General features: G+C 42.4%; 1 protein-coding gene across 1 annotated transcript in view; it reads right to left on the reverse strand.

Moving 5' to 3' along the window:
- Positions 1-9,268: 9,268 nt before the first annotated feature.
- The window catches only part of LOC149463370 (T-kininogen 2-like), a 33,761-nt gene continuing 25,093 nt past the window's right edge, over positions 9,269-17,936 (reverse strand). Inside the window, exons 8-10 of the mRNA XM_089675595.1 lie at positions 15,478-15,585; positions 14,081-14,164; positions 9,269-10,132 (exon numbers count right to left, since the gene is read on the reverse strand). Coding sequence (XP_089531721.1) covers positions 9,413-10,132; positions 14,081-14,164; positions 15,478-15,585 — 912 coding nt within the window. The 3' untranslated portion in view covers positions 9,269-9,412. The remainder of the gene's footprint in view (positions 10,133-14,080; positions 14,165-15,477; positions 15,586-17,936) is intronic.

Below are 17,936 nucleotides of genomic sequence, written 5' to 3' on the forward strand. Positions count from 1 at the left end.
TGGTCAAGTTAAGATTTTATGCTAAATATTTACAATATATGGCACTGACTGGCACCCATTGGGGGAGTAAGTGAGACTCATGGAGTGTGGTTTGTTTTTATATTTATATGTTCTTGTATAATTAAAGGAGTTGTTCATGTACTTTGACTACCAGCCCTTTGATTTAGAATATATACCAATAGCACAAAAAACCCACTAATCTTGGTTGAGCCCATAACTAATCTTTGTTGTTTGTTTTCACAATGATGCAGCCAAGCGGCATCCATTCCGTTTGGGTCTATTTGAAGGCCTTAAAGATGAACTTGCTAGAGTGGGGGTTCTCAGTTCTCTCGATGACCTCATTAGCCTCGCTTTCCAGTTTTATCGCAGACTCCGGGAAAGGCGAGCAGAGAGATCCAGTGCCACCAGACCTACCTGGATGTTGCTATGAGTGTCATCAGCTCCTGTACCTCCTCCACCTACTGATGTGCCCACACCCTCTGATGCAGAACCAATGCAACTGGGGCTCATCCATTCACCGCTCACCAATAAGGAGAGACAGCGTAAACGCTGGAATAACCTTCGCCTCTACTGTGGGAAAGCAGGCCACTATCTCCAAAACTGTTCTGTGAGGCCTAGTAAGTTTAAACCTGTTCCCTCTATGTATTTTGCCAACTGCTCTGTGGGAAATAAGTCTGCTCACATTACCTTATCTCTCTTGCTACAGACTTCATCCAGGTTCCAGCTATCATTGGCTGCTTTATGGATACCAACTTTGCACAGCAGCACCAAATCTCCTTGCAACCTAAGATACAGCAATTGTCCATCCATCTGGCTGATGGATCTCATCTTAAGCCTGGACCAATACCTCAAGAGACTCGCCTGCTACTGACTTCATCTGATACTGGTCACCAAGAATATTTATGCTTGAACATTATCCCATGTCCCCTGTCCCCTGTCATTCTAGCAATTCCCTGGTTACAAGTGCACAACCCACAGATAAACTGGGGATCAGGGGAAGTGACATTTCCTTCTACTTACTGCCAACAGCATTGCTTCCAATCAAAGTTCATTTAACCTATGCCTGTTCTGGGCCTGCACTCTGATCCTTCTGTCTCACAGCTTGTTCCTTCAGCATATCATGAGTTCTTGGTATGATAAATAAAAAAGAAGGCTGACTGTGATGGGAGTGACTTTTGGGTGTGGGGGGACCTCTGTATTATCTCCCCAAATTCTTATGTTTAAGTGACCCTGTGCCTGTTAGGGTACAGTGTGAGTATGTGCATGTCTATTGTGTATTGGTGTGTTGTCCTTTGTCCCTGCCAAGTAGTTGCCTATTGTACTGCCATGTGGTTATTCCTTTGTTCTCAGCCACATGGCTGTCCTTTGTCCTTGCCATGTGCTGCCCCATTGTTCTGTGTCTTGGTTGGATGGGGAGGGGTGATGATGTGTTTCCTGCCCATACTGTAGCCCTCCCCACTGATGGGGCGGGCTGATGATGTGTTTCCCCGCCCTGTGTATATAACTTGTGTTTTGTGTAAAAATAAAAGAGTTGGCTTCCTGTTTTAAGAAGAGCTGGGTGCTGTCTATTTTCCTGAGGGATTTCAAGGGTGTGGTCCGTGGATGGTGTTCGGACAGGGGAAGCTGCAGTATAACGGAATATACCCAAGAGTGGTCGGGTTTCGGTTCCATTACACTGACACCTTGCCAACCTATCTGCCATATGATTGTCCAATCGAACTGCTGCTAGGGGCTGAAACACCTTTTGGGTTTATCTTTCCCCTCTCTGAACTGGAACTTGAAGCTCTGCGGCAATATATTGATGAGAACTTGGAGAAAGGCTTCATTTGGCCTTCCAAAATCACTGTCAAAAACAGATATCCATTACCTTTACTTCCTGAACTTTTTCAACACTTTAGGACAGCTAAAGTATTCACAAAACTTGACTTATGAGGGGCATATAACCTGGTGCAGATGAAGGGGACGAATGAAAGACAGCATTTCGGCCACTTTGAATATCTAGTCACGCCTTTTGGGTTGCGTGATGCACCAGCAACCTCTCAGCATTTTGTAAATGATATTTTCAGAGACTTTCTGGATCTGTTCACGATTGTGTATCTTGATGACATCCTCATCTTCTCAATATCCATAGAGATGCACCATGAGCACATTAAAAATGTACTTGGTCGTCTTTGAGAGCATGGATGATATGCAAAAGCTGAAAAACGTGAATTTAAAAAAGAAACAATCCAATTTCTATGACTTATTATTTCTATCTCAGGTATTTCCATGGAACCCCAGAAAGTCAAGTCTATCCTTGAATGGCCTGTACTAACAGACAGAAAGAGCACACAGAGATTTGTTGGATTTGTCAATTTCTATGGCACGTTTATTAAGAATTTCTCAGCCACCTCCCCTTGGCTGCTTAACTCTCACATTCCATCTGAGCTTAAGGAACACATTCTCATAGGCCCTACTTTGTCCTGTTACCATCAGATCAGCAGGAATACAGCGTTCTCATCCTCCCCTGGTCCACTCACTCCGGTCAGATTGAACCCAGACTTCCCCCCAGGTATGTCGCATGCCTTTCTTGCGGGATCTGGCCTCACAGACGGCGTGAGTCTGCACCACCTCTTTAAAGACGGATTGCTCTTATCCAGAGACCTCCTTATGAATAAATGTCCTACCTTGACCTTAACGCCGTGGATGTATAGACAACTCCACCACTTTAAATAAATAAATTAGTGTAGCGCTTAAAACATATAAATAAAATAAAACCATTAATGATATATATAATAATTAATGTGATAAGTGCTGTGATCTTCTCAGTGCTCTTAAACCACTAAGTAACACTCTATTGCAAATAAAGTCATAATCCATAAAAATATATTTTGTGATAGTGTCACTTCAAACAATAAATAAATAAATCAATATCGGGTGACGGTGCCACTTCAACTTCATTCAATGTCCAATATTCCAATTTACATCCATCTATTCAAAGTGTTCTCTATATACATGCACAGTGTTTATAGATAGTGCCACTCGTGAACCAACACACTTCTATCCACTTCGGCTGCAATGCCTGCTCACCTCCTTCCTGCGACTTCTTCTGGGTCACTAGGTACGTGACGTAACGCGTAGGCAAAGCGTAGACGCTACTTCCAGTATCCGGAGTGTCGCACTTCCGGTGTGGGACGCCATTTTCCTGGTTATCAGGAAGTACTATCAGAGGTTGCAGTTTACCCATAGAGGGACGTATTGAGGCTGTACAACCGAATGTAAGTCATTTTTTTGGCTATTTGTGAATAAACCCTACTGATTGGAAATACTACACAATGGAGGATCTGTTTTTTCACTCACTATCTTTGTGAGAGAGAGCTTGCAGACAATCGCTGGTGAGGAACCTGGGAGGCATAGCAGTGAAGGAGTGGAGGAGGCCTGATAGGAGGAATATCAGGGGGGTGCCAAACCAGGAATTTTGAGGATCCAGGGTGATCCTAAAGGCTTGTGGGCCCCTTGGGGTCGCAGGAAGGAGGTGAGCAGGCATTGCAGCCGAAGTGGATAGAAGTGTGTTGGTTCACGAGTGGCACTATCTATAAACACTGTGCATGTATATAGAGAACACTTTGAATAGATGGATGTAAATTGGAATATTGGACATTGAATGAAGTTGAAGTGGCACCGTCACCCGATATTGATTTATTTATTTATTGTTTGAAGTGACACTATCACAAAATATATTTTTATGGATTATGACTTTATTTGCAATAGAGTGTTACTTAGTGGTTTAAGAGCACTGAGAAGATCACAGCACTTATCACATTAATTATTATATATATCATTAATGGTTTTGTTTTATTTATATGTTTTAAGCGCTACACTAATTTATTTATTTATATTTATACACTGATTAGGGGTATTGGTTTGAGTGTTAGCAGCATATTAATTAGGAGGAGGGGGGTTGTCCATAGAAGCGTAGGAGGATTTCTAATCATCAACTCCACCACTTTATCCACAGCTCACCCCATCTAAAAGAATATACTAGACATCTTACCCCCTTTGAGAAACTTTGCTCAACGGACTCTCCCCAGAGACATGTTATATCCCTGCTCTATACATGTCTCGAAAACACCAGTGACCTCTCAACTAGGAAAGCTTGCAAGGCCTGGAGCGCTGACTTACAAATCCAACTTTCGCCTGCCGACTGGGACCACATATATGAACACATACACAAAGGATCTATATGTGTCTCCACACAAGAAAATAACTTTAAAGTATACTCTAGATCAGGGGTCCTCAAACTACGGCCGCAGGCCACATGCGGCCCGCCGAGCACATTCATCCGGCCCGCCGGCAGGGCACACTGAGTACAGGGGCGGGCAGGGGGCTGCTGTCTCTTACCTGGCTCCGGTCCCAGTCCCACGATGAACCAGTCCAGGTTGCGCAGCTCCTTCAATCCGGCCACTCCCTCACTCGATGTCTGCTCTGCCGCTCGGCTCCGCCTCCTCACCGGTGATTGGGCGCCAGTACTGTAGCTCAGGAAAGGCACACAGGCGGCTAATCACTGGCAAGGAGGCGGAGCTGAGCGGCCCCGCGAAAATCAAGGGAGGGAGAGGCCGAAGTGAAGGAAGGAGGACAGCTGACCGCCCGGTAAGTGTGCCGTGCAGATGGTACTGCTGCAACCAGGTATGCTGGCTGCAGCAGCACCATGCTGGAACAGGGGTCGGCTAGTTAAGTGTCATTGCTGTCAGTGGGAGGAATAGTGCCCCATCATTGGTGTCACTGATAATAATGATGGGGCATTATTCCTCCCACTGACAATAATGATGGGGCACTATTCCTCCCCCCACTAACACCAACGATGGGGCACTATTCCTCCCCCCACTGACACCAACGATGGGGCACTATTCCTCCCCCCACTGACACCAACGATGGGGCACTATTCCACCCCCCCCCCCACTGGCACCAATGACGTACTATTCCTCCCACTGACACCAATGATGGGACACTATTCCTCCCACTGACACCAATGATGGGACACTATTCCTCACACTGACACCAATGATGGGGCACTATTCCTCCCAATGACACCAATGATGGGACACTATTCCTCACACTGACACCAAGGATGGGACACTATTCCTCACACTGACACCAATGATGGGGTACTATTCCTCCCACTGACACCAATGATGGGACACTATTCCTCACACGGACACCAATGATGGGGCACGATTCTTCCCACTGACACCAATGATGGAGTACTATTCCTCCCACTGACACCAATGATGAGGCACTATTCCTCCCACTGACACCAATGATGGGGCACTATTCCTCCCACTGACACCAATGATGGGGCACTATTCCTCCCACTGACACCAATGATGGGGCACTATTTATCCCACTGATACCAATGATGGGGCACTATTCCTCCCACTGACACCAATGATGGGGCACTATTCCTCCCACTGACACCAATGATAGGGCACTATTCCTCCCACTGACACCAATGATGTGGCACTATTCTTCCCACTGACACCAATGGTGGGGCACTATTCCTCCCACTGACACCAATGATGGGACACTATTCCTCCCACTGACACCAATGATGGGACACTATTTCACTCCATAAGACACACTAGGGGGGAAATGTCTGTGAGTCTTATAGAGCGGCCAGCCCAGTATTCCCACCGCCGTTGTAGGTCCGCAGTCTCTGATCAAATGCGGACACAGTACAGGAGATGACCATAGTTTTTTTTTTAAAACTATAGTCCGGCCCTCAACGGTCTGAGGGACAGTGAACTGGCCCCCTGTTTAAAAAGTTTGAGGACCCTTGGTCTAGATGGTATAGGGTTCCATCCCTGCTTCACTGCTTCGACTCCAACATTCCTGATTCCTGTACACTCCTGCACATTTGGTGGGAATGCCCATTGTTGCAACCCTTCTGGGGGAAAGTTCAATCTACAATCGCACAAGTTACTACGTATGCCCTAGACCTTTCCCCCGCACAATTTTTGCTTCACCATACTACTCTTCCATTTCGGACATACCGCAAATCACTCACCATGCACTTGGTAAATGCTGCAAAGCAATGTATCCCAGTCCACTGGCGCTCAACACATGTTCCCACTATACGAGAATGGTTTGCTAGGATTGACAAAACTGAGGAAATGGAGGAACTGATTTCTATAGCTAAGGAACATCCCGAGAGATTTAGGAAAACATGGGCATGCTAGAGTCATTTCAAATCCACTTCTACCTATCACCTAATAGTAAAGGATCAATCTATATCCCCTGACTGAATATCCTAATACAATGCTGTATCGGGAAATACCCGGATGGGCTGTAGGTCTATATCATGACATGCCTTACGGTGTTTTTGATCCACGGGTTACCCTATTGACCGATCTTGCACGTACCATATTTTAAGCCTTATTACTACCTTTCTGGCTTGGATAATTCTTAGGGAAGTGATCCAATTTAACTTTTTATTACCTATACATTCTACTGTCACTTAACCCCTTACCCCCCCCTCCCTCCCTCCCCAAATTATAATTTTTTTTCCTTCCCCCATATTCCCCCCACCATCTCATCCTACATTTCTTTTTCTTACTGTTCTTCTTTCCGACCTCCTTTTTTTTCACACCTGTTATACCACCTTATCATTCATTCTTCCCCAACCAAATAGAGCATTTACTTCCACACAGATATGACTAACTGCAACTATATCATTCACTCAAGTAATAAATGCGTAAACCATGACTTTCACAGCATCCAATGCTTTCCCTACCCTAATCTTCATATCACCTCATCATTAAAAATTGCTGATATTCAAGAAGTGACAACATATGCATACATCGATCCTCTTTCCTCTGCGTATCCACTGGTTTACATTGTATGCCTGACGTAATGTTCTACCCCATTTTGACTTGTATTACAGTTTTCAATATGTCCCGTCTGCAAAACGGGAGGCAACATGTCATGTTTATGTTCTGATTGTGATCTATAGCTGTATATGCTCTATATGCTATTTTGTTTCTTCTTATATTAATAAAGTATTTTTGGAACAAAAAAATAATTTCTCAGCCATCATTTCTCCCATTACCCAGCTGACAAAGCAAAATATTTGATTTCAATGGACTTCTTCAGCACCAGCTTCATTTGACCAGCAAAAAACTTTGTTCACCACAGCACCAATTCTGTGACATCCAGACCCTGCATCACCTTACTTCCTTGAGGTGGATGCCTCAGAAAATGAAGTAGGTGCCATCCTATCACAGTGCCAAGGCGAGAAGTCTCTCTTACATCCTATCACTTTCTTTTCTAGAAAACTCAGCCCTGCAGAAAAGAATTATGATGTGGGGGATTGTGAGCTTCTGGCAATGAAGTTAGCCCTGGAAGAATGGAGCTACTTGCTAGAAGGGCAGCTCATCCTATTTTGATCTTCACGGATCATAAAAATTTAGAGTACCTCTGAACGGCTAAGCTAATAGGACCTCCCGCTTCACTTTCCACAAAACTTATAGGCTAGGTTCCAAGAATGGCAAGTCAGATGCGTTAACAGCATCAATTCTTCTAGGTACACTTGCACACACCTTCGGGTCTGGTATGGATTTTGAGGGTCCCCCAGAATCCATATCAGACCCTAATCCGAGCATACAGCCCAGCAGGCCAGGAAGAGGGGGGGGGGGGGACGAGCAAGCGGCTCTTGCTTTCAACATGGAGTAATGCTTTGGCGGAGGGGTGGCTCCCCCCCCCAAAGCACCTTGTACCAACTTTATGTGGAGAGTTCAACTCTGAACTTGTTACTCAAAGAGGTGGGGCAATAGTGGAGAAGAGTTCATGCTCCTGATGCGGCAGGAAGAGAGCTACCATTTTCTTTATTGGTCCTAAGGACAAGGCCTGTTTTTGGCAGGGGGGGATGTAGCATCATCCTAGATTGGTGCTAGGTTAGGTAAATTTAACTCTTGGCTCACTGTATTCAGTTGAGCTGCATGTGATTATTTTGGTTTGTTCTGTATTTTACTGGCTTCAGAGTTGACTGCTTCCCCCTGCCTGGAGGGTTCTGGAAAATAGTGTATTGGGGGAGTAAAATCGGCAACTGAATTATTATGGAGTTCTAGTCAATCCCTGGGGGATAATGCCCAGATGGTGGTTGGGAGGGAGCATAAATAGTCTGAAAGGGGTTCTTGTCCTAGAGGAGGAGATCCCAGCCTCAAGGGCTGCTGCCTATCTGGGCAGGTCTGCCATGCTTCTACTGTTCATTGAAGTCCCAGTTATGCTAGCTGGGGGGCCTGTTCTGCTGAAGTTTGCTGGAGCTAACTGAGGGGTTTCTTTTTGATTGATCTGCTCTGAAGAATTCACAGGAGAGGTGTCTGGAAGATATTGTAAAGAAGCATCTAAATATTCAAGGACATTAGTGAGTACAGACTGGTGTGAGAGATCCCAGTGACTGTGTGCTGATACTATTCCTCTTGCATTGAGTCAGCATTGCTCAAAGGAGACATTATTCATGGTGTCCTAGTACAGCTCAGTCCATTATTTGCTGCTGCATGGACTATACTCAGATTCTTAAGGAGGAAGATTTGTATCCTCAAGCTACTTCCTAATGTTACTGAAGTATCCCACAGTTACGCTACACCCATCCAAGTTCAAGTTCTGCAATAAAGCATTGAAAAAGCATACTCCTTGACTGATTACTGAGCCAAAAGAGTGATTGTGACTGTGTGGTTGGTTGCTGGTACATCTACTGGGAAAGAACCTTGGGACCTAAACAGTGGGCTCTTTAGGGGGTGCGCACTACATCATTAAGAACTATTTGCAGCGTAAAGATGAACAAGGAGTCCTAAAAGTGATAATTTGGCTCCACGGAGCCCCGATCTCAACATCACCAAGCCTGTTTGGGATTACATGAAGAAATAGAAGAATTTGAGGCAGCCTACATCCACAGAAGATATGTGGTTAGTTCTTCAAGATGTTTGGAAAAACCTACCTGTCAGGTTCCTGTAAGTGTACCTTGAAAAATTGATGCAAGGGGTGATCATGCCAAATATTGATTTGATTTGGATTTCTTTTCTGTTAATTTAATTTCCATTTTAAACTATTAACACTTCTATTTCTAAAAGAATTCTTGATTTTCAGCATTTTTTCACACCTGCCTTACATTTTTGCACAGTAGTATATATAAAAAATACACAAACATACACACATCGAGCACCTAAAGTGTGCTGAAGATATGGGGTTCAGCTTAGAGTACAGTGTAATTTTGTTAAGAAATTAGTAATGTAGATGTAGTAATTTCACATTTAATTAATTCAGTTGCAAAACATACACTTAGCATATTCACTTTTATTTCATACTTTGGTACTGATTTTTTCTTAATATGCATAAAGCGCTGCTTTTTGTGATGTTATCTCTTGTTAAAAACTGCTGTTTAAGTATTAAAATTAAGGACAGAAAACAGTTCTTCATCAGTAAACCCACTGTTTGTGTTTAGACTGGTAGATTGATTCTGATCTTCTGGAGCGGCTAGATCATCGGCAGCTTGTGATAGATCACCAATAACGAATGGTTCTTCAGTGGCAATCTTTGGGATAATCAACAAGGGTTTCCACACTTTACCAGGACATTTTGGGGGATTCAGAGGAGGCATCTCAGGAAAATCTAAAACTGCTTCATTAATGGTAGGCTGAGTCCCTTTGTAGTCTGGAATTGGTGTTGGCAATGCAGAAAATGACAGATTAGGATTAGGTGTTCCTTGGTTGTGTGGACCTGCATCTAAATGTGGAGTGGATGCAAAAACAGGTATGGATGTGGTAGGTGGTTGCACTGCAGGCTGCCTGCTAGCTTTCTCTGTAACTATTACACGTTGGGTTACTTTTTCTCCCTCTGGTACTCTGGAAAATTCAAACCCTGGCTGACGTGGTGGTACTTTAGGTTTCTTCCTATTGTGTTCTTCAGACTCTTCAGAAGAGTGATCTTTTTTCTTTCCATGCTCTTTTTTTTCTTTTTTATCCTTTTTTTCATGTTTTTCTTCTTTATGATGATTTTTTCCATGTCCTTTGCCTTTTGCGTTTTCAGCTGCTCGTTTGCTTTGTTTTAGTGGTGCCATGCGGAGAGGGGAAAACCCCTTTACTGTCACCATACGACCTCCCTGCAATCAAAACAAACACTGCATGCATAAATGTAATACTGCATGCAAGTAAATGTAAAAGAGAAAGCCTATTAAACTGAAAAATGGTTAGACTAGAGGCAACACTTGGTCTTAGCCGTCAACGTTATCCAGTGATTCTAAAGTAAACTATGTATATACAGTCATGGCCGAAATTGTTGGCACCCTTGATATTTTTCCTGAAAATCATGTATTTCTCACGAAACGTATTGCATTAACACATGTTTTGCTATACACATGTTTATTCCCTTTGTGTGTATTGGGACAAAACAAAAAAAGGGAGGAAAGAAAGCAAATTCGACATAATGTCACACAAACCTCCAAAAATGGGCTGGACAAAAGTATTGGCACCCTTTCACAACTGCGGATAAATAAGAATGTTACAAGCATGTGATGCTCCTGTAAACTCACCTGGGGCAAGTAACAGGTGTGGGCAATATAGAAATCACACCTGAAAGCAGATAAAAAGGAGAGACGTTCACTTAACCTTTGCATTGTGTGTCTGTCTGTGCCACACTAAGCATGGACAACAGAAAGAGGAGACGAGAACTGTCTGAGGACCTGAGAACCAAAATTGTGGCAAAATATCAACAATCTCAAGGTTACAAGTCCATCTCCAGAGAACTAGATTTGCCTTTGTCCACAGTGCGCAACATTATCAAGAAGTTTGCAACCCATGGCACTGTAGCTAATCTCCCTGGTCGTGGACGGATGAGGAAAATTGATGAAAGATTGCAACGCAGAATAGTCCGGATGGTGGATAAGCAGCCCCAAACATGTTCCAAAGACATTCAAGCTGTCCTGCAGGCTCAGGGAGCATCAGTGTCAGCGCGAACTATCCGTCGACATTTAAATGAAATGAAACGCTATGGCAGGAGACCCAGGAGGACCCCACTGCTGACACAGAGACATAAAAAAGCAAGACTACAGTTTGCCAAAATGTACTTGAGTAAGCCAAAAGCCTTCTGGGAAAACGTCTTGTGGACAGATGAGACCAAGATAGAGCTTTTCGGTAAAGCACATCATTCTACTGTTTACCGAAAACGGAATGAGGCCTACAAAGAACAAAACACAGTACCTACGGTAAAATATGGTGGAGGTTCAATGATGTTTTGGGGTTGTTTTGCTGCCTCTGGCACTGGGTGCCTTGACTGTGTGCAAGGCATCATGAAATCTGAGGATTACCAAAGGATTTTGGGTCGCACTGTAGGGCCCAGTGTCAGAAAGCTGGGTTTGCGTCCAAGATCCTGGGTCTTCCAGCAGGACAATGACCCCAAACATACGTCAAAAAGCACTCAGAAATGGATGGCAAAGAAGCGCTGGAGAGTTCTGAAGTGGCCAGCAATGAGCCCAGATCTAAATCCCATTGAACACCTGTGGAGAGATCTTAAAATTGCTGTTGGGAAAAGGTGTCCTTCCAATAAGAGAGACCTGGAGCTGTTTGCAAAGGAAGAGTGGTCCAAAATTCCGGGTGAGAGGTGTCAGAAGCTTATTGATGGTTATAGGAAGCGACTGATTTCAGTTATGTTTTCCAAAGGGTGTGCAACCAAATATTAAGTTAAGGGTGCCAATACTTTTGTCCAGCCCATTTTTGGGGTTTTGTGTGACATTATGTCATATTTGCTTTTCTGCCTCTGTTTTATATTTGTTCCAATACATACAAAGGGAATAAACATGTGTATAGCAAAACATGTGTTAATGCAATACCTTTTTTGTGTGAAATACTTGATTTTCAGGAAAAATATCAAGGGTGCCAACAATTTCGGCCATGACTGTATATATATACAGTGGGGATCGAAAGTTTGGGCACCCCAGCTAAAAATTTGTATTAATGTGCATAAAGAAGCCAAGGAAAGATGGAAAAATCTCCAAAAGGCATCAAATTACAGATTAAACATTCTTATAATATGTCAACAAAAGTTAGATTTTATTTCCATCATTTACACTTTAAAAAAAACAGAAAACTAAAAAATGTCGTCTGCAAAAGTTTGGGCACCCTGCAGAGTTAATATCTTGTACTGCCCCCTTTGGCAAGTATCACAGCTTGTAAATGCTTTTTGTAGCCAGCCAAGAGTCTTTCAATTCTTGTTTCAGGTATCTTTGCCCATTCTTCCTTACAAAAGTCTTCCAGTTCTTTGAGATTTCTGGGCTGTCTGTCACGCACTGCTCTTTTAAGGTCTATCCATAGATTTTCAATTATGTTGAGGTCAGGAGATTGTGAAGGCCATGGCAAAACCTTCAGTTTACGCCTCTTGATGTAATCCCCCGTGGATTTCGAGGTGTGTTTAGGATCATTATCCATTTGTAGAAGCCATCCTCTCTAACTTCAGCTTTTTCACAGATGGCATCAAGTTACCATCCAAAATTTGCTGAAATTTTATTGAATCCATTTTTCCTTCTACTCGTGAGATGTTCCCTGTGCCACTGGCTCCAACACAACCCCAAAGCATGATTGATCCAACCCCATGCTTAACAGTTGGACAGAGGTTCTTTTCATTAAATTCTGTGCCCCTTCTTCTCCAAACGTACCTTTGCTCATTCCGGCCAAAAAGTTCAATTTTAACATCATCGGTCCACAGAACTTGTTTCCAAAATGCATCAGGCTTGTCTATATGTTCATTTGTAAAGTTCAAACGCTGATTTTTGTGGTGAGGACGTAGAAGAGGTTTTCTTCTGATGACTCTTCCATGAAGACCATATTTGTACAAGTATCTCTTTATAGTGGAATAGTGTACCACAACTCCAGTGTCTGCCAGATATTTCTGGAGGGATCGTGCAGTCAAACGTGGGTTTTGAATTGTTTTTCTCACAATCCTGTGAGCTGTTCTGTCTGATATTTTTCTTGGTCTTCCAGATCTTGCTTTAACTTCCACTGTTCCTGATGACTGCCATTTCTTAATTACATTCCGAACAGAGGATATTGACATCTGAAAACGCTTTGCTATCTTCTTATAGCCTTCTCCAGCTTTGTGAGCGTCAACTATTTTCAGTTTCAGTTTTCTAGACAACTGCTTAGAAGAACCCATGGTGCTGATTGTTGGGGCAAGGTCAGATGAGTCTGGGCATTTAAAATCTTTGAGATTGACATCACCTGGTCTTCCCAGACGATGATTGAGAACAATCCATGACACTGGCAGGTCTCAGCTTGGCAAAGGGGGCAGTGCATGCTATAAATTCTGCAGGGTGCCCAAACTTTTGCAGACGCCATTTTTTTCTTTTCTGTTATTTTGAAAGTGTAAATGATGGAAATAAAATCTAACTTTTATTGACATATTATAAAAATGTCTAATCTGTAATTTGATGCCTTTTGGAGATTTTTCCATCTTTCCTTGGCTTCTTTATGCACATTAATACAAATTTTTAGCTGGGGTGCCCAAACTTTCGATCCCCACTGTATATATATACACATATATATTAAAATAAAGCTGAACTCCAGGAATTCAGCCAATTTACAAAATGTGCAGGCATACAATGAGTTATGTACTATGAGGTACATGCCAGTTTGTGGATGTATCTCTTTAATTTACATTTGACAGTTTTAAGGAGCTCAGGGATGATAGCTTTTGCTACATTTCTGGAACTCTGTGCAGAGTTGCATGCAGCTCCAGTCTCAGAGCACTTTGTATTATGGGAACTCATTCACAAGATACAGAGGCTTCTGTGCATGGGCAGCAGAGGGGAGGGGCAGGTAGAGATGCTGTGTATGAGAAGATAACGTCTCTCTTCTCATATCCCTGGAGTGTAGCGATAGCTATCCTCCCACAGCTCCATAAAACTGTCAGGTGTAAATTAAAGAGGTAAGTTCATAAAGTAGCATGCACCACGTTGGACATAATTCATAGTACGTCTGCATATGTCACGAAGTGTCTGCGTTCCTGGAGTTTAGCTTAAATGTTAATTTGTCAAATTTCAATACAGAAAAAAGTTTACCTTATCATAAAGACATTGATAACCAGGCAGGATGTTAGATGTTTCATTTACGACATCAATATTGACATTGCATGAATTGGGATTCTACAACAGAGAAGACAAAAAAATGTGTCAAGCTTGATTATATCAAATGTTCATGTTTTGTTCATGTTTTGCATTTGTTTATTAGTTGTATTAAGTATGTAGTGCACCCCCCCAGCCCACCCAAAGACAGGACGGTGACCCCTAAAGGCAGGGGGCAAGCTAGCATTTACCCCAGGACTGAGGGTTAAAACAGAAATTGGGCACCAGTCATTTTAGGTCTTTTCAAAGCTTTAACGATTAACTTGAATGGAGGTTGTAGGAGAAGGTTAGGGGTTTCAGATGCCAAGCAGATCACTTACAGACTCCTTGCATCCAGAACAAAGTTCAGATTTACAGTGTCAGAACCTTTAGGCCAAACCAACACTGCAAGCATGTTTTCAGAGTCTAGTGCGTCCTGCAAGTGAGTCACAAGGCCCTTCTGAGAGACCAGCCTTGATCCTGGCTCTCTCCCACAAGGGGCCTCCCCTGGATCTTCTCACCTTGGCTCGGTTTCCTCTTCTTCCACCCTGAATGGGTGAAAATATAAATTTTGGACTTGGATACTTTTCAGCTAAGTGGTAGTTTTGTTAATGTTTATACCACAGCCTTACCCTTCTAGGGCACTAGAGTTATGACAGTACTATGTATATACCAATATTTGGAAAACTAAATTACATTTACTAAGCATTGCCTCATTACTCTCTGGTGTGAAGATATACAAGTGAAGGCCCTTTTGAGCTGGGCACAGCCAATGAAGAATTAAAGAGGAAAGGAAGAAGAAGAAGCCAGCTCAGGATGGGAGAGGTAGTGCCAGAAGGTCCCAATGGTGTGTGATCTACATGGTCCTAGATACATGCTCCTGGGTGGCTGGGCTACTGTAATTTGATTCTCAGTTGTGACATGTAGGATTCTGTAACCATGTAATAGCAACCATGGAATTCCCCTATGGTTTCTGCCATATGTAAGAAAATAGTCATAGTCAAAAGTTTAAACAGACATAACAGAATGGAAATAAGTGGACTACAAACCTTTCCACTTTTTTCCTGCAGACATACACGGATTCGGATGTAAACGATCATTCACCTGCCCTGCCCACACTTATGCATACATTGTGTTTCAGTCTGGATCCATCTGAAAACCTGACAAATGGATCTAGACTGACACTGTTGCTGTGGGGCCTTTAATCATTGCTACAGTTGAGATGACCATGAGTAATCCACCACAATATACATATATGATCATATTATATATTCTATTTTTACAGACATGTTAATTGTATATGTACAGAATCAAGGCCAGGCTGACAAAATTCATAATTTACATGTTACACTTACGCTATCTTGCTCAATGGCACATTTATCTTCCAGGATTGTATAATCAGACTTTGAACAGTTGGTGGCTTTTATTATGAATTTTAAATTATACTGTTTCTTCTGCGCATCCTAGAATTCAAAATCAGACCGGTTACACCAAAATGCATATCACATTTGGAACTCTGAATAAAACTATTAAAAAAACCCCTGCAAAACATCTTAGATATCTTCATTTTTTTTTATTTTTTTAAGTCACTTCTACCAGTTACATTTTACCATAGTTCTGACAAATGTATAAACTAAAGGCCTGATTTCAGCTTATATTTTAGGGAATATTTGAAAGTGAAAGAGTGCTTGTTTTGTGGAACACCATGTTCAAGGCTGAATGAATTCTAGAATATCTACGTACAATATATCAAGACTGCTGTTTTCAGTGATCTGTTGCATAGAAGTTTCAGATTGACAATATATTTCCATATCTGGGAACTGATGAAAATCAGAATTTCTACAAATGGGGGCAGAGTGATGGGCAGGGATAATAGCAGTAAATAGTGGGTATGGCAAAAATGTACTAACACTGGGAGGGGCCTTAAAACTTGAGCCTACATATAGGGTGCAGGAATCAGGAGTATGTAATGTCTATAGTGCAGGGGGTCCAGGTTGGGTAACATACATAATGCAGGGGTCTGGGGTGAGTAATGTACATAGTGGAGGAGTCAGGTGTATATAACATACTTAATTTAGGAGCCAGAGGTATACAGCCCAGCTCGAAGCACTTCTTTTGATTCTTTTCACTGAATGGTCAATATGCATGGGGAAGGGGGGGGGGGGGTTATGTACTCCAATATGTGTCAATTGTAAGGCAACAATTGTTGATTTACAACTGGAATCTGGCTCCAAAACAATGACAGTTATATAAAGTTAATCATTAAGTAAAGCTATGGATATGGGAAAAAAACTGCATACATTGTTTGATGCCATCTGTTAATGATCTTAAGTGCCTAATTACATTTGTACTTTGCATTTAACACATGCTAAGTTATGTTAGCACAACTCATTTATTTGAATGGGCTGCGCAATGCACCAAAATTCACAAAAAAGGTGCATGCCCCATTTTAGCAAAGCAATGCACCACAATGCACAGTAGTACAATAACACACATTCTGGTCCACTGTAATGCAAGTGCCTAGGGGAGGTGTGATGGAGGGCCAGCTGCATTGAAATGCAAGGCAGTGGCATGAATCTGTCCTAACAGAGTTTTTTTTGTTTTTCTGATTCTCCTTTGTATATGCTATCTATTGATCACAATTAAATTACATGCAAATGCTGTATAGTGTGTACGCCACTAAGCACTGTGTTTTTTCTTATCGACCTCTACATCAAAACTGTGTTGGTGGAAGGAACCATGGCACCCAGTGAAGGACACACTTGAAAGTGTTGGATAGCAGTGGCAGCAGCACCCAGAACTCTTCAGGATAGTGAAGATTTAACACGTTTTCTATTTTTCCTCCATAACCAATTCACTTTTATCCTGCCCACCCTCTTTCTATCCAGTTGCAGTTGGCTTAAAGCCCAATTCCATGAATGGCATGTTTACCATCTCTTCAGTTTGTGAATGAACATAGAAGCGCTCTGTATTGAATATTCTGTGTTTGGCATTAGTGAGTCCAGGGCTGCAGAGGATAAAGGAATGAAGGGCTCTGGATCTGTTCAGACCCCCAACAGCCTCTCATTTTAATGGTCAGAATAAATTATTATTCTGGCAAATGAAATGAATAAAAGCCCCAAGCGCTTAACATGCCTAAATGCATTTAACACATTTTCAAGTGCTTTTTCTGTCAAAACGTTGCTGCCAGGAGAAAAGGCGTCTAGGTGAGATGGCCAAACATCCAGTGTGCATGAGGCCTAAATTGTATTTTCACTTTTGCAGATGAATTGGGACAACAACTACTATATATTTGTTACATATTCCACCTAAAATACCATACCCTAAAAAAATGTTAAATTGTTGTTTACCTTTTTAAGTCCTTTTTTACTTAGCAAAATCCATGGTAAGTTATGTTAAGGAGGGGGAGGTAAAGGATTACTTTCAATAACCCTGACTGTATTTTGCTGGCAAATGTCATTACCGAATGTCATTGTCAACTTGATTTGGACAAAGGGTTAAAGATCTCTGAGCATGGATAGTGCATTGAATGTTAATGCACTTTCAAAAAACAAAAATGTCCTTCACTTTTGTCTCGTATCTTCCTAGTGAATAGCAGAATGTAACTGAGTGTGGTTTAGGGGGCGTTTGCTGAATTTTATTTAAAGAAGTAGGATCAAAGCTCTTTTGGCCCTGCTTCCCCTGTGGGTCACAGGAGTGACCTTTGTTCTGCTGGTAGCTTTTGTTCTGCACTCCTGTGACCCATTTTCAGCTGATAGAGGGCTAAAGCTTGCTGAGAGCTGATGTCACAGAGCCGGTCCAGGATCTGAAAAGA

Source organism: Staurois parvus, unplaced genomic scaffold, assembly GCF_062004578.1.
Source record: "Staurois parvus isolate SC_StPar_1 unplaced genomic scaffold, SC_StPar_1.0 ptg000155l, whole genome shotgun sequence".
Taxonomy (NCBI): domain Eukaryota; kingdom Metazoa; phylum Chordata; class Amphibia; order Anura; family Ranidae; genus Staurois; species Staurois parvus.